The 24,148-nt window shown below is 57.2% G+C and overlaps 1 protein-coding gene across 8 annotated transcripts; it reads left to right on the top strand.

Moving 5' to 3' along the window:
- Positions 1–4: 4 nt before the first annotated feature.
- On the top strand, positions 5–22,874 carry PNPLA6 (patatin like domain 6, lysophospholipase). Of its 8 annotated transcripts, none has more exons than XM_079915872.1 (34): positions 5–121; positions 1,336–1,404; positions 1,732–1,819; positions 1,990–2,072; positions 2,260–2,357; positions 4,123–4,263; positions 4,352–4,511; positions 5,003–5,083; positions 5,305–5,433; positions 5,787–5,867; positions 5,954–6,116; positions 6,461–6,544; positions 6,852–6,961; positions 7,091–7,258; positions 7,345–7,422; positions 12,396–12,601; positions 12,821–12,952; positions 13,041–13,164; positions 13,612–13,725; positions 13,996–14,071; positions 15,812–15,955; positions 16,173–16,236; positions 16,521–16,689; positions 16,889–17,071; positions 17,240–17,358; positions 17,546–17,702; positions 17,992–18,108; positions 18,196–18,265; positions 18,706–18,822; positions 20,394–20,695; positions 21,697–21,813; positions 21,930–22,032; positions 22,137–22,246; positions 22,351–22,874. In XM_079915872.1, exons 2-34 carry the CDS (start codon positions 1,378–1,380, stop codon positions 22,420–22,422), a joined length of 3,987 nt encoding a protein of 1,328 aa, XP_079771998.1. In that variant the 5' UTR covers positions 5–121; positions 1,336–1,377; the 3' UTR covers positions 22,423–22,874. The 8 variants fall into 8 exon arrangements, with proteins under 8 accessions (XP_079771998.1, XP_079771994.1, XP_079772000.1 ...); XM_079915874.1 differs by having other exon boundaries at positions 57–121; positions 7,103–7,258; positions 15,815–15,955; XM_079915873.1 differs by having other exon boundaries at positions 57–121; positions 15,815–15,955.
- Positions 22,875–24,148: the final 1,274 nt, after the last annotated feature.

Genomic DNA, 24,148 nt, shown 5'->3' with positions numbered 1-24,148 from the left:
ATGGCGGGGGGCGGGGCGGTGGCGCACCCAGAGGTGAGTAACTTAAAGGGGCCGCGCCTGCGGCGCTGGGCAGAACACTAACGGAGTTGGCGCAGAGTGGACCACGGCTGCGGCCCTTTGGGTGAGTCCGGGTTTTCTTCGCCCCGTCCCTTCGCGGGTTGTTAGCGAGCCCTCGGCTTTCCCAAGGTGTGTCTTCCGCCGATTCCCGGTAGCTCTCGACTTTCTGACTCTCCCATCCGCCCCACCCCGCCAGCCTCCGGCAGGTGTTTTCGCACCGGTTGCCAGGGCACCCTCGGGTGGAAGGAGACTAGTCCCCCGTGAATTTTACAGGTAATGTCTCAAGGACCCAGTGACTCCCCCAGATTTCCATTAATACTCGAATGGCGCCAGAAACAGCCTCAGCCTCCCAGAAAAGTCTCAGTAATATTCCAGCATTCCTCAGTATCATGTTCGGACGACTGCAGGGACGTGCCCAACCAGCTTTCGGTTTTCCCAGTAATAGTCCTATAGTCCTCAGAATCTCTCGGTAACTTCCTAGTGAGCCCCCACCCACCCACCCGTAATTCCAGCGTCCCTGGTTACGTCTCCCAGCAATGGCGCCAGCATCGTTCCTGGAATCCCAGTGGTGCTCTGCACCATCAGAGACCCCATAACTTTACCATTACGTGACAGTAAATCTCCAGCATCACCCAGTAACAGTTTGCGAGCCCACCCCACTCCGAGCGTCCCAGGATGCTACTGAGACCTCGGCATTGCACCACGACCCCTTGTGAAGGAGCTCCCGGCTGCACTCCCGCGTGCCCCAGTCTCTGTCTCCCCGGGGCCAGGCTTGGGCCGGGAGCCAGTCATCTCCCCGGCCCCATGACTCGGGCCCAGTTTTCGTGGGGTGCGGGCATCCAGTCTTCGCAGGGGGTGCTGGGGTGCGACCTAGGGATCGGTAGGTCAGGATTGATCAATCCTTCAGAGACTGGGGAGGGGGCCACCTGCTGGAGAGAGCCGTGCCCCTTCAGGGACTTGTTCGCTGGCTGCTAACAGTGGGTGCCCGGCTGGCTGCCCTTTGGCCCCAGGGTGGGTCTGGATAAGTGGGGCATCAGGTCGGCCTGGTGCGTAGGTAAGGGGAGCCTGGTGGGGACCCGGGGACCCACCTTACTCCCTAGCTCGGGCCCCGAGGTCAATTTGCCCCACCCCTCTGCTCCGCAGCGCCCCTTCAGTCGCCCACAGGCCTGCGGAGAAGCCGCCCCGGCAGTGGGTACGAAGGGGGCAGGGCTTATAGCAGGGGAGGGGCGGGCCCAGAGTGATGACTTGCCCGGGTTCGTCCTGCATCCTACTCCCCAGGAGTCTGAACTACCAGACCTGCCGCCCAGCCTGAAACAACTGATGGAGGCGCCGCTGCAAACCGGAATGGTAAGGGTCGGGGGTTCGTGTGGCGCCGCGGGGACTACAATTCCCGACGTGCTCAGCACGCATTATCGCGGCCTCGCGAGAACCAGTCTGCGTCTGTTCAGGCGGAACTACGTTTCCCGGTGTGCACTGCGGGCCGCCGAGCCTCCAGAAAGCGTTGCTCCCCAGGGGAGGGAGCAGCGCTGGCCCATTTTGCAGATGGGGGAGTCGAGGCCCGGGCCGACTGCGATCTCGGGGGCGGCCTTGGCTCCGTGGGAGGCCGGGACGTCCCCCGGGGAAGGCTTGGCGGAGCGGGCATGCGATGCACAGCCAGTGCCGTTCGTCCCGCAGGTGCTGGGCGTGATGATCGGGGCTGGAGTCGCGGTGCTGGTCACGGCCGTGCTCATCCTCCTGCTGGTGCGGAGGCTTCGAGTGCCGAGTGAGGACCCGGAGGGCCTTCTGGGGGTGCTGAGGGATGGGAAGCTGAAATGTCCGGGCCCCTGAGGCAGTAGAGATGGGATTTGCTGGAGCCTGCACGCAGCGTCCCCATCTCTGGCCGTGCGGAGTGTGCGTAGAGGTCAGATTGCCCCTCTCCGCACTTACCCCTAGAAACTCCAGCCCCGGATGGCCCGCGGTATCGATTCCGGAAGAGAGATAAAGTGCTTTTCTATGGCCGGAAGATTATGCGGAAGGTGAGTCTGGGACCCCCTGGGGCTCCCACTGGCCACACAGAGATCCTGCCCTTTCCCTAATTATCCTTCTTAGTAAGCCGGCCGCCCTCCTTGATCAAGGGCCTCTGGATCTGCCCCCCTCTTCCCTAGGGTCTGAACTGGCAGTTGACGCGTTCCTCCCACCCCACCCCATCCTTGATCCTCCCAGGTATCACAATCCACTTCTTCGCTGGTGGACACCTCCGTCTCCACCACTTCCCGGCCACGCATGAAGAAGAAACTTAAGATGCTCAACATTGCTAAGAAGTAAGGCTGTGCTAGGTGTACTTGGGGCTGTCCAGGGCTTTTTGAGTGATCATCCCACACCGAAGGGTGTATCTCGGGCTTCTTTGAACCCCACGGACTGTCTTAGGAATCTTGCCATGTCAGTGGGACTATTTCAGAGCTCTCCCCAACCAGACAGGCTGTCTGTATCACCCGAAGGCTCTCTCAGTGATGTTCCCTGCCACAGGGGCATCCGTGAGTTATTTAATCCCCAGGCACTACCTCGGATGTCTTGTCATACCCTTAGGGGTCAAATCTGGGATCTCCCCACACGAGAGGGTTTATTTCAGAGTCTCACTGGAGTTATCGCAGGTCTCTCTGGGACTTGCAGGAGGGGCTATCTCTGGCTTTTGTTCCCTAGGGGTTATCTCAGCAATCTCTCTGCATCAGAAAGCATCTCTCTGTGTCACCTCCCTTGGATTTTCCCCAAACTACACGGAGGCTGTGTTAGGGGGTTCTGTTCCCTAGGAGTCATCTCAAGAATCGTTTGGCACTAGAGACACGGGAAGGGCATGTCAGGGCATGTCATCAGCAAAGGGTCCCTCAGGGTCTCTGAGAAAGGCTCTCTCAGGGATCTTTCCAAGTTGGGAGCTGGCTCTGGGGTCTCCTGACATCAGAGACTCTATTTTGAAGGTCTGTCTCAAGTGTTTCTTCACACTGAGGGGCCATTCCAGGGGTGTCCATGGTCAACAGGTGTGCTATCCCATGGCCTTCTATGACTTGAGTAGAAGGGCTATCTCTAGGTCTCCCACAATTAGTTGAGGGTCTGTCCACCTCCTGGGAGCGGTTTCAGTGTCTGCACACCCTTGAGGAGCTACCCTGATGTTGCCATGGCCTTGAGAGAGCTATCTCAGCTCTCTGTGACCTGGGCGAGGGCTAGCCCAAGATCTTCCTGATCAGAAGAGGAGCTGTTTCTGGATTTCTCTGTAATGTGGAGTTTAACTCAGTTTAAGCTCATTCTAGAGGGTCTATCTTGAGCATATTGTGAGTAGTGGAAGGACTGTCTTCAGTAGCAACTGTGACTTCCAGGGGGGAGCTCTCCTAGGTCCACGGTTAGTAGAGGGGCTGTATCTGGATTCTCTGCACGGAACCAGGGCTATCTCAAGAGTCTCTGTGACCATCAGAGAGGCTCTCTGAGGGTTGTCTGAGACTGGGGAGGAAGGGTTATCTCAGGGATTTTTACAAGGATCAGAGAGGCTTTATCTGGGGTCTCCTGATGTAATGGAAGCTACCCCAAGGCTCTGCCTACGTGACGGAGGCTACATGATGGAGGCGTGCAATACGTGGGGTCCCGTGATGAACAGAGGTGCTTTTCTGGGGTCTGCCCATATCTTGGAAGCTGTGTCAGGGGTCTGCTTAATGAGAGGGTTCATCTAGGGAGCCTCTGACTAGTGAAGGGTGACCTCAGAGTTTTATTTCAGGGGTCAGCAACTTTTCTCTTTTTTCGGCCGCATCTGGGGCTTTGCAGGCTGCGCGCAACGCTGCTGCAACTGCTGCAACGACTCAACTTTGCTGTTGTAGCGTTAAAGTAGCCTCAGACGATATGTAAATGAATGAATGTATTAATAGCTCGTGCCAATAAAGCTTTATTTACAAAAGGAGGTGGCTGGCCTAATTTGGCCAGTGGGCCACAGTTTGCTGAGTCCTGCTCTGGTGTCCCCGGGGTAGGGCTCTGTGGGGGGTCTCAGGTCTTCCTGAGTCCCCTCCCTGCTTCTCACCCCCCCTCGCTCCCCCCTCCTCCCACCAGGATCCTGCGCATCCAGAAAGAGGCGCCAACGCTGCAGCGGAAGGAGCCCCCGCCTGCGGTGCTGGAGGCTGACCTGACCGAGGGCGACCTGGCCAACTCCCACCTGCCCTCCGAGGTGCTCTACATGCTCAAGAACGTCCGGTCAGTGTCAAGGTGCAGGCAGGGGGCTGCAGAGCTGGGGCTGACCTGACCTCCTGCATCTCTCCATTCCCCGGTCCCTATCCAACAGGGTGCTGGGCCACTTTGAGAAGCCGCTCTTCCTGGAGCTGTGCCGGCACATGGTCTTCCAGCGGCTCAGCCAGGGTGACTACGTCTTCCGGCCAGGCCAGCCCGATGCCAGCATCTACGTGGTGCAGGATGGGCTGCTGGAGCTCTGTCTGCCGGCTCCTGTGAGTGGGCTCCCCCTCTGGGGGGCACCACAGTGAGATGGGCGGCAGGGATGAGTAGTGGTGCAGTGGTCACCGGGGACAGCCAGTGCTTTTGGTCAGCAGGGTTGGTGGGCTTTTTTTTTTTTTTTTAATTTTGGCAATGCCGTGAGGCGCAGCTTGTGGGATCTTAGTTCCCCCACCAGGGATTGAACCCGGGCCACGGCAGTGAAAGCGCCAAATCCTAACCACCGGACCACCAGGGAATTCCCAGGGTTGGTGGTCTTATGAGATGTGCAGGCAGGAGTTGGGAACGGGTGTCCAAGGGCATCTGGGGTGGTCTGCACAGTCACCGGTCATGGTTAGTGATGCTGGTCGGAAGGTTCAGTGGGGTCCGGGTGTCCGTGATCACCGAGGGAGAATGAGGACCAGTGGCGTGGTCAGGGGGCAGGACGTGGGCTGGCAGGGCAGGGGCAGCCCTGGTCAGTGCCCGCCGCCCCCACCCCGTGTCTCAGGATGGGAAGGAGTGTGTGGTGAAGGAAGTGGTTCCTGGGGACAGTGTCAACAGCCTTCTGAGCATCCTGGATGTCATCACCGTGAGTGACCAGTACGGAGGGGGCTGGGGAGGCTGGGTGGGAGGCCACACCCACCAGGCTGGGCTGGGGACGGTCACCCCCAGGGCCCCCATCTCTGATGCGTCCCTGATGTTGCCGGTGGTCCCTCAAGGCAGTGGCATCAGGAGGGGTCGGGGGGGAGCAGGAAGGGGGGCTCTCACAGCCCCTGACCTTGATTCTCCTTGTGCCCCCGGCACCCCCAGGGTCACCAGCACCCCCAGCGTACTGTGTCCGCTCGGGCGGCCCGAGACTCCACGGTGCTGCGGCTTCCAGTCGAGGCCTTCTCAGCCGTCTTCACCAAGTATCCCGAGAGCTTGGTGCGGGTAGTGCAGGTCAGCGGGCCATCCACTTCCTTTCATAACCCCCCACCCATCACAGGCTCCTGGGGGCTGGGACCCAGCAGCCAACAGGCACTGAAGCTGCGCTTATCGGCCCTGAGCAGCCGGACCTCCCTGACTCCTCCCATAAGCTGCCTCCACCCCGTGTCCCCAGGTTTCTGCCACCTGATTGTCGGTTTCTCCCTGGCTCCTAGGGCCCTGCCCAGCCCCTTCCTGCTCCGACCTTGATCTCCTGGCCTTAGCTCCATCTCCCTCTCCCCACCCACGGCCCCACCCCCTCAGTGCCAAGTCCTGTGGCTGACCCTGTTTCTCCCTGGCCCCCTCCTCTGACGGCCATGCCCCCAAAGATCATCATGGTGAGGCTGCAGCGGGTCACTTTCCTGGCGCTTCACAACTACCTGGGTCTGACCAACGAGCTCTTCAGCCACGTGAGTTACGTGGAGAGCACCAGGGGCCGGAGGGGTGTGCGGCGTGTGCCTCCCCAGACACGCCACAGGATCCCCTCTGCCCCCAGGAGATCCAGCCCCTGCGCCTCTTCCCCAGCCCGGGCCTCCCAGCCCGCACCAGCCCTGTGCGTGGCTCCAAGCGGATAGCCAGCACCTCTGCTTCTGAGGAGGCGAGGGAGACGCCTGGCCGGCCGCCTGACCCCACCGGGGCCCCACTGCCTGCAACTGCAGGTACCCAAGATGACCCCTGCCTGACCCCCAGGAACCGTAGGCTGGCCCAGCCCACTCCCAAGAAGCCCAGGCTCTGCCCCTCAATGCATGTCTCAGTTCCTCAGATACTTCCACCTGAGCTGCCCAGCCCCCCCGGGACCCGCTTAGCTAGGTACCCAGGTGTGACTCCTGTTTGGATCCCCCAGGACCCCTGGCCTCAGTCCCCTGGGCCCACTGGAATCATTTTTCCTAGTCCCCCGGTCCCCAGGGACTCTGAGCTGACCTCTCCCCAGGCCCCCTTCAGCTCCCCACCCCCAGTCCTGGGCGCTCTGAGGGGCAGGAGCCTGAACACGCGTCTCCCCTAGGGGACCCAGTGAAGCCCACATCCCTGGAAGCCCCCTCGGCGCCCTTGCTGAGTCGCTGCATCTCGATGCCAGTGGACATCTCAGGTTTGGGGCACCAAGTGGAGTGGGGGGAGGCCATCGAATTTCTGGGTTGGATGCAGGCCTGCCAGTCTTGATTTTTCTCATCCGTGAAATGGGAATATCCGCAGCACTTACTCATGTCTTTTTGTTGTGGGTAGTCGTTGAGATGGTGCCCTCCCAGCTGTGGTGAGAAGGGTTGCAAGGGCCAGAGCAGTGATCGATTAGTCATGTCTGTGTAGCTGTGGCCTCGGGTACATAGGTAGTGCTTGCTTAGACTCCAGCTATGGTCACTCTCATCTTTATTGCATTTATTGCCCCCTGCCCACTGCAGGCTTGCAGGGCGGCCCTCGCTCGGACTTCGACATGGCATATGAGCGGGGCCGGATCTCCGTGTCCCTGCAGGAAGAGGCCTCTTGGGGGCCCCAGGCAGCCCTGGCTCGGGTAAGGCCCTGCCCTCTTCCCCCACCCCACCCCAGTCCCCTCCTGGGACCCTGGTCTGGCCACAGGTGGAGTCCCCCGAGGAGGAAGGTCGGGTGGGAGCAGGGAGATCACAGGCCTTGCCCCACACAGACCCCTACTCAGGAGCCCCGGGAGCAGCCAGCCGGCGCCTGTGAATACAGCTACTGTGAGGATGAGTCGGCCACTGGCGGGTGCCCCTTCGGGCCCTACCAGGGCCGCCAGACAAGCAGCATCTTTGAGGCGGCAAAGCGAGAGCTGGCCAAGCTGATGCGGATTGAGGTGGGCAGCTGAGGGTGTCTGGGGGACCAGGTTGGGGGTGGGAGGCCTGGCTGGGCCAGTCTCAAGCCCCTTTCCTTCCTCCCCAGGACCCCTCCCTTTTGAACAGCCGAGTCTTGCTGCACCACACCAAAGCCGGCACCATCATTGCCCGCCAGGGGGACCAGGTGAGGCTGAGCCCTGAACTCTGATCGTGCAGCCCTGACCCAAGACCTCTCTCTCTGATCTCTGGTCCTTGCCTTTTCACCTTAGATGTAGACCTCCCAGTATATGATTTCCAGCCCCTGACCTTTGGACCCTATGACTCTGACTCACAGCCCTCCCTCCCCATGTCCTCTGGACATATTGACCTCTCTCCTCTAACCCCTGAACCTTTTATACTAGGACCTCCACCCCTAGATTTCTCTTCCCTGTCCTGGCATTTCCTGCGACTTCCATTTTCTGACCTTTCAACTCTACAACATACTCTGATGCTCTGTCTGCTTCTCATTCCTGGGTCCCTGCTAGGATGGGGGCACTCAGTAAACGGGTGCAGGTCAGAATCTGGACCTGGAGGCTGGGAAGTAGCCCCACGAGCTGGATTTCAGTGCCTCCTGGTGACACACAGGTGTGGGAAACTGCATCCCACTTATCCGTCCATTCTCCAGGCGGGGAAACTGAGACCCGTTGTGACGTCACAGGCCAGGAGCACAGAGGAGGAGGGTTAGGGAGGAAGCCAAAGGTGAAACCCGGACTCTGCCCTGACTCCCTGTGTGACCTTGGGTGAATCATCTAGAAACTTGTCATCTTCCTCGCCTGCGGAATGAGTGTCGTAACTATCTGCTAGAAGTGTTGTGGGGATGAAACAGGAAATACTCAGTTCGCAGCTACTAGGGTTTGCAAGGGTGACAGGCCAGGGGAGGGTTGGAGCAGCAGCTCCCAGTCGGGGGATGGGGTGGGGGTGACAGTAGGGGTGACATGACTTAGGCGTTGAGACCGCAGCACCGCCCCAGGCTCAAGGGAGGAGCCCTGGGCTTGGGGGAGGGGCTGGGGGTGGCCCAGCTATTAGCTGGCTGGGTGGTGGTGGTTGTTTTTAATTTTTATTGGAGTATGGTTGATTTAAGGGTGGTTGTTACATCACATGATCAGTTGACTGAGTGGCCACGTTGAGCTGCTCATTGCAGGGTGGGCTCCTTTCTGCAGCTTATGCCAGCTGTTTGAGGTACTTGGGGGACTGGCTGAGGAAGTGTGGTCACACCATGGCCCTTGCAGGGGCCCCGGGCCCCTGCTTATCTGGGAGCCTCTGCTGGGCTCAACCCAGCCCGGCCCCAGCCCCAGCCCCAGCCCAGCCTGCTAACACACCAGGCTCCTCGGGGTCTTCAGGACTTTGTTAGGGACAAAGCTGGTCTGCTGTGCCCCCCTCTGAAACTTTACACCAATAGTTTTCAACGTCATTGTCAACGACGTTTGGCAACGTCAAGACATTTTTGATTGACTTGGGAGGGTGCTACTGTCATCTAGCGGGTTAGAGACCAGGGATGCAAGACTGCATGGGCCAGTCCCCCTACGACAGAATTATCCAGTCCAAAATGTCAGTGTTGCCAAGGTTGAGAAACCCCGCTTTCCACAAACATTTCCCAAAGCGTATTTCATGGAACGGCCATATCACAGGGGGTCTGTGTGCAACATGTTGGAGAAACACAGGTTATTTTACCCCTTCATGGCAGCTCCCAGTGAGCATTATTAGCATATTCAAGGCTCTGAGAAGTCCTGCAGTGAAAAACAACATGCTTCCCAGTCTGAGGACAAATGGCAGCCTACTATTAGTCACTCCCATTTATATCCCAAACCCAGTCTGGGAATTCTATCTTGGAAGGTTCCAGCATGTGTGTATGTCTCCTGGGCCTGGGCCTCTCCCAGGGATCCTTGCAGTGTTTTGGCACTCATCTGGGGCGTTGTGGGGTGTCAGACAGGTTTGTGTAATGAATGACGAAGGAATCTTTCTGTCTCTGGGCAGTTTCAGTTCCTTATTTGAAAGGGTGGGACAGAGAGGTGTCCAGCTGGGCAGGCTAACCAGAGGAGAGAGGGGCGTTTGCTGTGTCCCAGGGTTGTTGCAGAGGCAAGAAACACCAGTGGGGCCCCCTGCCTTTGGGAAGCTCACAGTTCTGACAGACAGTACAGTCAAAGGATTACACAAATTGTTACTACATCATATGTGCTTAGTGCTACAAAGGAGATGTTCTCAGCTCCACAACATCTGGTTTAGTCAGGGCAGTGTCTCTGTGGAAGTGACCACCAGAGGAGGGAGGATGAGGACGAATTAACTAGGTGCAAGGGGAAGGAAAGAGCATTCTATGCAGAGGGGACAGTTTGTGCAAATGTCCTGTGGTAGAGCTATTCCACCTGTAGGAAACAAAAGGAAGTCAACAGCGATGGAGTGGAACAAGGGAACCGGGAGCAAAGGGGATTTTTTTTTTTTTTTTTTTTTTTTTTAATGCACTGCACGGCTTGCAGGATCTCAGTTCCCTGACCAGGGACTGAAGCCAGGCTCCGGGCTCCAGCAGTGAAAGTGGCGAATCCTAACCTCTAGATCACCAGGGAACTTCCCAAAGGGGATTTTTTTTTTTTGCGGGGTGATAGTTTTAGAGACGTAATTCATGCATTATACAATTCACCCACTTAAAGAGTACAATTCACTGGTTTTTAGTATATTCACATAGCTGTGCCACCATCACCACTGTGCATTTTCAGAGCATCACCTTAAAAAGAAACACCATACCCTTAAGCCATCAGTCTCCTACCTCCTAAACAGCCCCAGTCCTAAGCAACTACTCATCTTACGTTTCTATAGATTTGCCCGTTCTGGACATTTCATATAAATGGAATCATACAATATGTGGCCCCTTGTGTCTGGGCTTCTTTCACTTAGTATGCTGTTTTCAAGGTTCATGCACGTTGTGGCGTGTGTCAGTGCCTCATTCTATTAGGGCTGACTACTGTTCCATTGTACGAACGGACCACATTTTGCTTCTTAATTCATCAGTTGATGGACATTGAGTTATTTCTACCTTTTGGCTAGTAGGCATAATGCGGCTATGAACGTTTATGTGCAGATGTCTTTGTGGACACGTTTTCATTTCTGTTGGGTAGATACCTAGGAGTTGAGTTGCTGGGTCATATGGCAACTCTATTTTTTTTCTTTTTTTTTTTTTTGGCTGCGTTGGGTCTTCGTTGCTGCGTGCAGGCTTTCTCTAGTTCCGGTGAGCGGGGGCTACTCTTCGTTGCGGTGCGCGGGCTTCTCATTGCGGTGGCTTCTCTTGTTGCGGAGCACGGGCTCTAGGCACACGGGCTTCATTCGTTGTGGCGTGTGGGCTCAGTAGCTGTGGCTCGCGGGCTCTGGAGCACAGACTCAGTAGTTGTGGCACACGGGCTTAGTTGCTCCGTGCCATATGGGATCTTCCCAGACCAGGGATCGAACCTGTGTCCCCTGCATTGGCAGGTGGATTCTCAATCACTGTGCCACCAGAGAAGTCCCGGCAACTCTATTTTTAATTCTTTGAGGACTTTTTAAATTTTTGCCACATTGTTTCCCAGTGGCTGTATCATTTTACAGTCCCACCAGCAGTGTGTAAGGATTCCAGTTTCTTACATCCTCTCTAACACTTTTTGATTCAAGCCATCCTAGTGGGTGTGAAGTGGCATCTCACTGTGGTTTTGATTTGCATTTCCCTAATGATTCATGATGTTAAGCTTACTGGCCATTCAAAAATCTTCTTTGGAGAAATGTCTATTCAGAGCCTTTGTCCATTTTTTTAAAAAAATTATTTATTTTTTGGCTGCAGTGGGTCTTCCTTGCTGCACGCAGGCTTTCTCTAGTTGCAGAGAGCGGGGACTACTCTTCATTGCAGTGCGCGGGCTTCTCATTGCAGTGGCTTCTCTTGTTGTGGAGCATTGGCTCTAGGCGCGGGCTTCAGTAGCTGTAGCACGCGGGCTCAGTAGTGGGGCTCGCGGGCTCTAGAGCGCAGGCTCAGTAGTTGTGGCGCACGGGCTTAGTAGCTCCGCGGCATGTGGGATCTTCCCGGACCAGGGCTCGAACCCGTGTCCCCTGCATTGGCAGGTGGATTCTTAACCACTGTGCCACCAGGGAAGCCCTTACCCATTTTTTAATTGAGTTGTCTTTTTAGTACGGAGTAGTAAGAATTCTTTACATATTCTGGATACCAGACCCTTAGCAGATATATGATTGGCAAATATTTTCTCCCACACGGTGTGTTGTCCTTTCACTTCCTTGATAGTGCCCTTTGAAACTCAAAAGTTTTTAATTTTGTCGAAATCCAGTTTATCTATTTTTCATTTTGTTGCTTGGGCTTTTAGTATCATATCCAAGATTCTGTTGCCAAATTCAGTGTGACCATGATTGACCCCTGTATTTTCTTCTAAGAGTTTTATGTATGTATTTGGCTGTGTTGGGTCTTTGTTGCTGCGCATGGGCTTTCTCTAGTTGTGGAGAGCGGGGGCTACTCTTCGTTATGGTGCGCCGGCTTCTCATTGTGGTGGCTTCTCTTGTTGCGGAGCACAGGCTCTAGGCGTGCAGGCTTCAGTAGTTGTGGCACGCGGGCTCAGTAGTTGTGGCGCACGGGCTTTGTTGCTCAGCGGCATGTGGGATCTTACCGGACCAGGGCTCGAACCCCTGTCCCCTGCATTGGCAGGCGGATTTTTAACCACTGCGCCACCAGGGAAGTCCCATCTTCTAAGAGTTTTATAGTTTAAGCTCTCAGATTCATATCTTTGATCCATTTTAATACGGCATAAGGTGAGAATCCAACTTTATTCTTTTCCATGTAGCTATGCAGTTGCCCAGCACAAGCAAAGAGGCTCTAAGCTCAGCCATGCTCCTGTGTAGCCAGTCTTCGTCGGCTCTTGCTGGCTGTGTTGAAAAGAATTCATGGGCCTTAATCTGGGTTGAGTTGGGTGATCCATTAGCAATGTCTGCCCTGGTGCTGAGTGGGAATATAGATAACATATGCTGCTCAGCTCAGTGCTATGGAAAGCCTTCACTCCCTCCAACTTTTCCTTCCTTAACCTTTCCTCTGGAGTGCACTGACCTGAGCTGTGGGTGAGGTGGTGCCCCTGTGCCCATCTCCTGGCCCTCGCCCTACAGGATGTGAGCCTGCACTTCGTGCTCTGGGGCTGCCTGCACGTCTACCAGCGCATGATCGACAAGGCCGAAGACGTGTGCCTGTTCGTGGTGCAGCCCGGGGAGCTGGTGGGACAGCTGGCCGTGCTTACCGGCGAGCCCCTCATCTTCACGCTGCGAGCCCAGCGTGATTGCACCTTCCTGCGGATCTCCAAGTCTGACTTCTATGAGTATGACTGGGCCCGATATTGGGGTGGGGGTGACGCTTAGGCAGCCCCGACCAACTCTGTTCTGCCCTGCACGAGGCCATCCCTCTGAACAGCCAACAGTTTTCCAGGGAAGATTTGAGCCCTTCTTGTCCCGCCTCCAGGCCATCCCCCACCCTCTCTACTCCCTAAGGGCTGTTCTAGGGCGCCCCCGGCCCATGCACCCCTGCCCTTCGCCTACAGGATCATGCGTGCACAGCCCAGTGTAGTGCTGAGCGCCGCGCAGACCGTGGCCGCGAGGATGTCGCCCTTCGTGCGCCAGATGGACTTCGCCATCGACTGGACAGCGGTAGAGGCGGGACGCGCACTGTACAGGTGCAGGCCCTGCCCCCACCTCTCCCCTCAGGCCCTGCCTACGAGGACCCCTACCCTGTCTGACCCGCCCCTCCCACCCCCACCCCAGGCAGGGCGACCGCTCCGACTGCACCTACATCGTGCTCAATGGGCGGCTGCGAAGTGTCATCCAGCGTGGCAATGGCAAGAAGGAGTTGGTGGGCGAGTACGGCCGCGGGGATCTCATAGGAGTGGTGAGCTCGGCCCCACCCACTGACTTCTAACCTCTCCCAGTCCAGTTTCCCCCCACGCCCAACATCCCAGGTAACCTGTTGGGGGTAGAGAACGCTCCCTCCCCAACCTATGACCTCGTGCAATCCACTTTCCCCAGCTCCTTTCCATGGGGTGGGGCCATGGGGGCAACCTCATCAGGGTGGCGAGTCTGATCTGAATCAGTCTCCAGACCTCTCTACATCAGAAGAGGGGACCCCCGCCGGTGTGGATCCCTGTCCTCCTGTCCTCTCCCTTTCCTCAGAGCCCCGAGATGGGTAGTAAGGCTTGGTTCTCTCTACCCCCATCTAGGGGTTGGGGCGGGGTGGGGGGGACTCGGTAGGGCCTCCTCTCTGCACCCACGGTCGTCCTCTCCCTTACCTATCAAGCTCCTGGCTCACGCAGCCCTGGTCAGGCACGCTGTCCCCTAGGTGGAGGCGCTGACCAGGCAGCCACGTGCCACAACGGTGCACGCGGTGCGCGACACAGAGCTGGCCAAACTCCCCGAGGGCACCCTGGGCCACATCAAACGTCGATACCCGCAGGTGCAGCTCGCTGGGTTGTGGGCTGTTCTCCTAACGGGGGCTGGACAGATGGGAGTGGGGGCGGGTACCCAGAGAAGGCAGGGCCTAATGTGTGGAGAGGGGGGTTAGATGGGGGTGGAGCCCTAGGAAGGAGGTGAAGCCTCCAAGTGAGGGCGGGGCTCATGGGGTGGGACTCAGGTAACAGGGACCCAGGCGCCCTGGTAGAGGAGGAAAAGGTGGTGCAGAATTGCTCCTCCAGTCTCACTGGACCGCCGGCCTCCAACGACCCAGGTTGTCACCCGCCTCATCCACCTGCTGAGCCAGAAAATTCTGGGGAATTTGCAGCAGCTGCAAGGACCCTTCCCAGGTGAGAGCTGGCCAGCGCCCGGGAATGCTAAGGGATCTAGTTCAACGCCCAGAACGAGCTAGGAGAGGGAGCCATTGAACCCAGGGCATGCTGGGAAGTGGAGTCCTGCGTATAACCCGCTCTGGGCGGGGCTTCAAGTGGGAAGTGGGAATCCGAGTTCCGGTGCATGCTGTGGGCTGTAGTGCTGGTTATTGGGCATGCTGGGAAACGGAGTCCTGGACCCAGGGCCGGCTTGTTAATGGAATCTGAAGTATCAGTGTTGCTGACAGGAGGAGTCTTTAGGGCAAGCTTGGTTCAGGGTGTCAGGGCTGGCTGGAGGATGGAGTCCACATACTAGGAAGGGGAAACCTAGACTAAAGTGTGCTGGTAAATGTAGTCTATGGGGTGGTGTTTGGGGCCCAGGGCATGTTGGAAAGTAGCCTCGTAGGTTACCAGCCTGGTGGGAGATGTGGTTCCTGGTCCCGGTGAATGCTGGGAGATGGCCCCTGTCCCAGTGCATGCTGGGGGTGGTGGTGGTTGTGTGGTTCCCTTCCCTGGGCATGCTGGGAGATGTGGTTTCCGTCAGCTAGGATACGCTGGGAAATTGAGTCAGATTCGAGATGTGCAGAAATATGGACCTGAGGTTCTATGTTATGGTGACCTGACCCTGGACCAGCCTGGCAACCTCTACTCTCCTTTTCCCCCCGGGGGCTTCTGCCCCATCAGCCCTGACACCTGGATCCTGAGGGTAGGGGTGGGAGTGGGCCGTGGCCAAGAACTGCCCCTATGCCCAGGGTCTTCCCCGATAGACTTTTCCCCCAGTCTCGCACCAAGTACACAAATACATGTTCTCTCCCACCCGGCTGCCAGGACCGCCCTTGGTGTGATTCTGGGGCAGATAATGGGGGCAGGGACTTTAAAATCTCAGACCTCTGGGAACCTGGAGAATGCACAAGACAGACAAAGCCCCTAGAAGGGTTTACAGCTTCAGAAGCAAGATACAGTTTTTAAGATACAAAGAAAGACTACAATGTCGGATAATGTATTGTGAAGAAAACAAAATAGGGTCTTGATGGGGTATAACTAGAGGCGGGAGGGAGGCTTTTCTGAGATCAGTGAGCTGAGACGTGATAAATGAGATGGGGCCAGACGCTGACAGAACTCTGAAGGCTCTGCACACAGGGTTTGGCGGTGTTGAAACACTTCAAGGAGGAAAGTGAGTGAGGGGGAGGGGGGCAAGTCATGCAGGGACTAGAAGCCGTCGAAAGGCATTTGAACTTGTTCAGACTGTTATAGGAAAACTGGAGGAGAGGAGGCTGGGAGAAGTCCGGTCAAGAGATGGGGGTTGATGGTTTGGTCTAAAGTGTAAGTAGAGAAGCTGAGAAGCAATCAGTGCGTCAAAAATATATTTATTTCCGTCTAGTTTTGTGTTCAAGTCCCTTTAGTGGACAGAGGCCCCAAGGCCAGAATGGGGTAGGGGCACAGATCAGTCCACACAGGTGGAGTGGAAAACAGAAATGGTTATACAGTTGTGTAATGGATGCCACTGAGGAGATTGGGCCAAAACTGAAGGTCAGATAGGCAGGTCTTATCAAGAACAGTGGTTGAGGCTGTGAAGCTAGGATTGAGGCCATGACCTTCACTACGGCATCACTAAGCCTCAGCTGAGGAACAGGGAACAGGGATTTCTGAGAAGGCAGAGGCGAGCTGACCTTTCCAGACACAGGACTGCACAGCAAATACCATCCTTTGGGGTCTCAGCAGGTTCGGGCCTAGGTGTTCCCCCTCACTCGGAGCTCACCAACCCAGCCAGCAACCTGGCAACGGTGGCAGTGCTGCCCGTGTGTGCCGAGGTGCCCATGGTGGCCTTCATGCTGGAGCTGCAGCATGCTTTGCAAGCCATTGGTCAGTCGTGGGCAAGGGCAGGCTTTCCGTCTGCATGGGGCAAGGCGCATGTGGGTGGGGGCATTGGCCAATGAATGGAGACGCCTGGGTGGGCCAGAGGTGGGGCTGGGGGGCTGGAACAGGGCTGTGGGAGCGGAGTGGGTGGTATTGTCTTATAGGAGGGTCCTCCAGGTCCGTTGACCTGGGTTCCTAAACACCCTTCCTCACCCATCCCCAGGCCCCACACTTCTTCTCAACAGTGACATCATCCGGGCACGCCTGGGGGCCTCTGCACTGGACAGGTGTGTGTTGGGGGTGCAGGAGGTTAGGGTGGGGCGCGAGGGATAAGCTCAAAGCATAGGATTCTTTCAGATCTCATTTGAGGTCTAGGCTGTGAAACAAGGAGCTTGCGCCCCCATTCCTCTGGTCACTGGGGAGACAGTGTAGTGAATCCGCCCCTGGAGGATGCAGGCCTGTGGGGCTTGGATGTCCAGGTCCCCCTCCCCAGAGCAATGGAGCTACATGGTCCCTGAGGGCAGGGACCCCTGACCAGCCCCAGGATGACGCTCCCCCGCCCCCATCCTAGCATCCAAGAATTCCGGCTGTCAGGGTGGCTGGCCCAGCAGGAGGACACGCACCGCATCGTGCTCTACCAGACGGACGCATCGCTGACGCCCTGGACCGTGCGCTGCCTGCGCCAGGCCGACTGCATCCTCATCGTGGGCCTTGGCGACCAGGAGCCCACGCTTGGCCAGGTCTGGAGACCATTCACAGTGACCCCATCCCTGGGATCCCGCCCCCTGCCCTCCGGTGCCTGCGCCGGGCCACGTGCACCCTCACCGGTGGGGCTAGGCGACCAGGAACTACGGGGCCAGGTGTGGGAGGGGCAGGGAGGAAACCACGGGTGAGAGTGACTTCCGTGCTTCCCCCTTCTCCCCCCACCACCCCCACAAGCTGGAGCAGATGCTGGAGAACACGGCGGTGCGCGCCCTCAAGCAGCTGGTCCTGCTGCACCGCGAGGAGGGCCCGGGTCCCACGCGCACAGTGGAGTGGCTCAACATGCGCAGCTGGTGCTCGGGGCACCTGCATCTGCGCTGTCCGCGCCGCCTCTTCTCGCGCCGCAGCCCCGCCAAGCTGGTGAGGGGCCCTGCAGGGGACTGGTCGGCTCTCAGGACCTTTCAGGGGCGTGGCTACTGGAGGGGCGCGGCCTAGAGACCAGCGGGGCCAGGGCAGTGCCTTGGAGGTCCAGACGCCGCTTCCTACACCCGCATCCTCATGGGCCGCGTCTCTCTCCTTTCACACCAGCACGAGCTCTACGAGAAGGTTTTCTCGAAGCGCGCTGACCGGCACAGCGACTTCTCCCGCCTGGCGCGGGTGCTCACAGGCAACACCATCGCCTTGGTGCTGGGCGGGGGCGGGGCCAGGTGAGGGGCGGAGTCAGCGCTGACAGGGGCGGGGCCAGGGGCCCTGAGGGGTAGAGCTGATTCCCTGGGCGCGATCCCATAGGGGCGGGCCGGCACCACCTTCCTAGCAGGTGAGGGAGAAGGGATAAGATTCCTGGGGGTGGGGCTTAGGGGATCTCCAGAGGGTCACTGGGTCTCCACCTTGCAGAGGCTGCTCACACATCGGAGTGCTGAAGGCATTAGAGGAGGCGGGGGTCCCTGTCGACCTGGTGGGCGGCACGTCCATCGGCTCCTTCATCGGGGCCCTGTACGCCGAGGAGCGGAGCGCCAGCCGCACTAAGCAGCGGGCCCGGGAGTGGGCCAAGGTGTGTGTTGCGGGGAGGGGTCCCCCCACCCCAGGAGCACCCTGAAACCTCACCCTAGACAGGCTTCTGGGTTTCTCCTGCCCCTCCCCGTCTTAATCTGTGAACCCCACCTGGATCCTTTATAGAGATACCTCCAGGACCTTGGATGACCGCCCCCACCCCGTGACTTTCTGGCTAGTGACCCTAGTCTCCAGCTCCCAGCTGGAGAAGTCAGGCCCCTTAGGGACTGCCTAGTCAGTGACCCCCAAGTGACTCCTGTTTGACCCCCCGCTGGCCCATTGCCCCCTAGAGCATGACTTCAGTTCTGGAGCCCGTGCTGGACCTCACCTACCCCGTCACCTCCATGTTCACGGGGTCGGCCTTCAACCGCAGCATCCACCGTGTCTTCCAGGACAAGCAGATCGAGGTGCACTCTTCCCCCATGCCTGCCCCTCCCCTGCCCCTCCCCACAGGAGTCCCCACTCCTCCTGGACCGCAGTCCCTGTCCCTGTAGGACCTGTGGCTGCCGTACTTCAACGTGACCACGGACATCACCGCCTCAGCCATGCGTGTCCACAAAGATGGTGGGTACCCCAGCCAGCCCCACCAAAACCACCGTAGCCATGTGGGGAATGGGTGCGGGGGAGGGGCAGCCGAGCATCTGGGACATTGTTAACATGAGTGACCATCCCTCCTGGCCTGAGTGCTGAGCACCAATCGTCACCCACTGATGCCCCAGAGGCCCCAGGTATGTCTGTCCTCGCGGGCAGGAGGCCGAGAGACCAGTTGGGCGCCTCACCCCCTCACACCAGTCCCCACAGGCCGCGTATGGCGCTACATCTGGGCCACTGCCTCCTACTGCCCCTCCCTGCCCCCGCCTTGCGACCCCAGGGACGGGCACCTGCTGGTGGACGGGTGCTGTGTCAACAATGTGCCGGGTCAGCGAGCCCACCGGGCTGGCCGGGCCTCCAGGTGTGTCTGAGCGTGCCAGCGCGTGTCTGTGTCTGTGTGTCCCGCCGGGCAGGCTCCCTGTGGCGATACGTGCGCGCCAGCATGACACTCTCGGGGTACCTGCCGCCACTGTGTGACCCCAAGGATGGGCACCTCCTCATGGACGGCGGCTACATCAACAACCTACCAGGCAAGTAGCCATCTGCTTGTCCCCGTGCACAGACACGCGGGCAGGCTCGTAGCAGGCACGTGTGTGTGCAGGTGAAGGATGCGCCCATGTGCTGTATTTGACACGCACACACACAGGGCAAGCGTGGGCACACGCAGGGGGGTGGGGCAGCTCCACGACGAGCTTTCTTTCACACCCACTCACTTGAAGCATGCAGATGAGAGGCAGGGGGGTTGCAACTTAAAATTCCACACACCCAGTGGTGTGCAAACACAAGTAGACACCTACACTGGCTCCACAGGCGCTTGAGGTCCCATAGATCAGGGATCCGCACACTGCACCCCACAAGCCAAACCTGGCCCCCTGCCTGATTTTGTAAATAAAGTTTTATTGGCACACAGCCACACCTAATCGTTTATCCTTTGTCTGTGGCTATGTCTGTGCAGCCCAGTTGAGTAGTTGCAACAGAGACCATATGGCCTGCAAAGCCGAGATTATTTTTTCTCTGACCTTTTACAGACAGCTTGCCAACTCCTGCATAGGCGTTCTGTACAGATACTTGCACTCACACAACCTCATGCGCGTGAGCAAGTGTGTACAAACTCACAGGTGGACGGACACACTTGGACGCACAAAGAAACATACTTAGACATTGATCTAGGGACACGGGAAAGGAATACAAACAGTCCTGGGTGTGTGTGCAGAGGTATAGCACACCCAGAGGTGGGTGTGTTCACAAACATACAGACGGGACATGCACATACCTGATAGGGGTGTGTACAGCACACACAGAGACACAGACAAGCTTACCACGGGCGAAGTCTTCTGGAGACTTAGGTGTCTTTGGGGACTGGACCTGGCTACAGGACCCTGTCCATGTCCCCCCAGGCACCCCCAGACCCACTCAGGGGCCCTCAGTGGGGCACCCAGACCCACAGCTACAGCACCCTCCTCAGCGCGCCATCACCCCATCCTTCACCCCATCCGTCCCGCTGCCTGAATCTCCTTGATCCGGCTCTTTGCTCTGTGTCCCTTGTCTCAGTCTCAAGATCCCTCTTTCCGCCCGGATTCGCTCTCCTTCCATATCTCTGGCCCCTGATATCTCTCTCTCCCACGAATCTCTGTTGCTGTCTCTGGTCCCCTGCATTTCTCTCCCCGCGGCTCTGTCTCCCGATGTCTTTATTCCCGCATCTCGCTGCGTCTCTGATCCTCCGTCTGTTTGCATGACTCTGATCCCTTCATCTCTGCCTCCTGGTGTCCTTACTATAATCTGTCTCCGTGTTACTCTCCTTCCATATCTCTCTCCCCCATGTGTCTGACCTTGGGTCTCTTTCCCCAGTGACTTTATCCCTCTGCCTCCATCTTCTCCATTCCTCTGGCCCTGGTTCCCCAGACCTAAAAGCTCCAACACCCGTCCCCTCCTCCACATCATTGGCCTCTACAGCCATACCCTTTGCACGCCTACGTGTTGTTCGCATGGTTTTTTTTTTTTTTTTGCGTGACCACGTGCGTGATGGTGTTTGCGGGGCTGCATTGAACTTCCCTGCCTCAGTCCCGGTGGAGAACAGCCCCCTGACCCCCATGCCCCACAGCGGACATTGCTCGCAGCATGGGTGCCAAGACGGTCATTGCCATCGACGTGGGAAGCCAGGATGAGACGGACCTTAGCACCTACGGGGACAGCCTCTCTGGCTGGTGGCTGCTGTGGAAGCGGCTGAACCCCTGGGCAGACAAGATCAAGGTTCCAGACATGGCCGAGATCCAGTCTCGCCTGGCCTATGTGTCCTGCGTGCGGCAGCTGGAGGTCGTGAAGTCCAGCTCGTACTGCGAGTACCTGCGCCCACCCATCGACTGCTTCAAGACCATGGACTTCGGGAAGTTCGACCAGATCTATGTGAGCGGGTGGGAGCCACTTGGTGCCAGTGTGGTGGGCCGGCAGAGCTTTAATACTGAAAGCCCAGAGCAACATGAAGGGAAGGATTCTAGGGCTGCATTTGGGATCCATGGGGAATAGAACGGTAATCAATCAGTGATGTCTGCAGTGAGTGTGGCAAGGGGATGTACGTGTGTATGTGCGAACTAAGTTTCTTAGTATGTGCCAGCGGCACTGCCTGAAACACGCTGTAGAGATTTCTAATGCCGTTTCTGTGTAGGTGGGAATGAGAACCACGAAAAATTAGTAACGTCCGATGCCAAGTCAGGGATACACTGGATGGAGCACTGTATAATGTGCCACTGACCCAGAAAAATGTGTCATAGCCCATGCCAACTGAAAATGATCAGTAGCTGGGACTTCCCTGGTGGTCCGGTGGTTAGGACTCCGTGCTTCCCCTGCAGGGGTCATGGGTTCGATCCCTGGTCAGGGAACTAAGATCCCGCATGCCGCACGGCGTGGCCAAAAAAAAAGAGAGAGAAAGAAAGAAAAGAATATGATCAGTAGCTGCTGCCCAGAGCCCTGAGTAAAAATGTCTGCTTCCCTTTCTGGGCTCACTGGGAAGGCATACCATGCTGGATTAGTGATGTCTGTTATGGGCATGGGAGATGGTGATATTTACGGGTATACCGCATATTTGCAGACCTTGAAATAAGCCTGCACGCCGCCATCTCGAATCATTTGGTACTTGGCACACTGCATGGGGCTGAGTGGGAAAGCATGAGCAAAGAGTGATTGGTAATGTCTGGCAGGGGCACAGGATAGGGGACATGGGGGTGAGTGTGCTACGTGTGGCCGACTCTGAAATCAGTGTAGTCTCAAATGCCAGCTCCGGCAGAGCATCAGGCTTTTGAGGGGCCAGGGCAGGGGCAGGCAGGGTGGGGATAAGCAGAGAAGATGAGGCAGAGAAGAACACCCCCAGGGATTGCAGACATGGCCCCAGCCCCCCTCGTTTCCTGCAGGATGTGGGCTACCAGTACGGGAAGGCCGTGTTTGGGGGCTGGACCCGGGGCGACATCATTGAAAAGATGCTCACGGACCGACGGTCTGCAGACCTTAATGAGAGCCGCCGTGCAGATGTAAGCCTGCGCCCTCCTCCTCCGGCGGGGCCACTCTGATGACACATCCCCAGTCCCCTCTGGGTCTCCCCCAAACCTTAGACGACCCCGAGAGCCTCACCCACGCCTCTCCGCAGGTGCTTGCCTTCCCCAGCTCCGGCTTCACTGACTTGGCGGAGATCGTGTCCAGGATCGAGCCCCCCACGAGCTACGTTTCTGTTTCCGACGGCTGCGCAGATGGTGAGGGGGCTGAGGGCATCCCCAGGAGCCCGGGGTCGGTGTACTGGTGGCTGGAGAGGTCAGCCCAGCCCAAGCGCCCTGAACTTCACCCACTGCCATTCCAGGGGAGGAGTCGGACTGCCTGACTGAGTACGAGGAGGACGTGGGGCCAGACTGCTCGCGGGACGAAGGGGGCTCTCCAGAGGGCGCGAGCCCCAGCACTGCCTCCGAGATGGTGAGAGTGGGCGGTTCGGGCCCCCCACAAGGTGGGGAGACCCGGATGACTGCGCCGGTGTCCCGGGCTGTGTGTCACGTGCGGGGTCGCCCCTATCCCTGCAGGAGGAGGGGAAGCCGATCCTCCGGCACCGGAGCTGTCTGCCGCAGGACGCCCCCAGATCTGCGGATGCCTGAGGACCTCGAGAGGGGTCCCCCCTTGGGCTGGACTAGGGGTGGGCCCTCTGGAGGCGGCTCACTGCCCCTCTGCCTGCTGCTATGCCTGTGACCTCCCGGGGTCCCCCTTGACCCCCAGCCCCCAGGATCCACACACTGGACTGGCTTGTCCCCCGGGGGAGGGCCAGCACTGCACTGATGACCCTTGATCAGTCCCACCAATAAACCTGCCCCTCTCGGAAGCAGCCGTATGTCATCTTTGGGTTCAGGGGGCACCTCGCCCCACCTTCCATGCTCAGGATGGCCAGGGCTGGGGCCAGAAACGACCTTGAGCTTGTCACCATGACCTGTGCTCCCAGCCTCGGGGTGAGCTTTCCCCACTGGGAGTGGCCATCCCCAACTTCGCCTGTGAGCCCACACACATACGTATGTATATATATGGCATAAAATTTATCATTTTACTCCTTTTTAAGTGTACGGTTCAGTGGCACCAAACAGATTCACATTGTGCAGCCATCCATCCCCAGAAGTGTCTCACCTTCCCAAACTGAAACTCTGTCCCCATGAAACACTCACTCCCTACTCCCCTCCCCCAGCCCCCGGCCCCCACCACCCTACTTTCTGTCCCTAGGAATTGGACTTGTCGGTGGACCTCACGTGAGTGGAATCATATATTATTTGTCCTTTTGTGTCTGGCTTATTTCACTGAGCAGAATGTCCTCAAGGTTTCTCCGTGTTGTAGCAGGTGTCAGAATTTCCTTCCTTTTTAAAGGCTACATAGTATTCCATCGTACGGATGGACCACATCGTGTTTATCCATTTACCCGTCAGCGGACGTTTTGGTTGCTTCCACGTTGGGGCTGTTGTGAATTGTGCTGCTCTGAAAACAGGTGTACAAATACCCCTGCTTTCCAATCCTTTAGGTAGATACCCAGAAGTGGATTGGCTGGACATAGGGTAATTCTATGTTCAACTTTTTGAGGAAGTGCTAAACTCTTTTCCACAGCAGCTACACCACTTTATGTTCCCACCTGCAATGCACGTGAGTAGTTTTTAAGCAAAGGAGAGAACGGTCAGATCTGTTTCTGGAAGCGGATGGATTGGAGGAGGCGGAGGCAGGGGGCCAGAGACCAGGGAGAGATGACAAGGCCGAAATTAGGACAGTGGACACAGAGACGGTGGGGAGGGGACAACACCCAAGAAATGTGTACAAGAAATTTTGGCAGAACTTAGAAATTAATGCTCTGTGGGAGCTCGGGACAGGGGATCCCAAGGAGGATGAAGGGACCTTGGCATAGGTGACCAGGGAGGGGCATCTTTTTAAAAAAATTTACATCTATTTATTTTCAATTAAAAAATATATTTTTGGCCATACCGCACGGCTTGTGGGATCTTAGTTCCCCAACCAGGGATCGAACCCAGACCCCTGCAGTGAAAGCATGGAGTCCTAACCACTGAACCGCCAGGGAATTCCCTTTTTTTTTTTTAAATTGAAGTATAGTTGGTTTACAATGTTGTGTTATTTTCAGGTGTACAGCAAAGTGATTCAGTTATACACACACACACACACACACACACACACATATATGTATATACATATATTCTTTTTCAGACTCTTTTCCCTTATAGATTACTACAAGATATTGAGTAGAGTTCCTTGTGCTATACAGTAGGTCCTTGTTGACTATCTATTATGTATATAACAGTGTATATGTTAATCCTAACCTGCTAATTTATCCCTCCCCAC

The sequence above is a fragment of the Stenella coeruleoalba genome (genome assembly GCF_951394435.1).
Source record: "Stenella coeruleoalba genome assembly, chromosome: 3".
NCBI lineage: Eukaryota > Metazoa > Chordata > Mammalia > Artiodactyla > Delphinidae > Stenella > Stenella coeruleoalba.
This window is presented reverse-complemented; position numbering and strand designations above follow the sequence as displayed.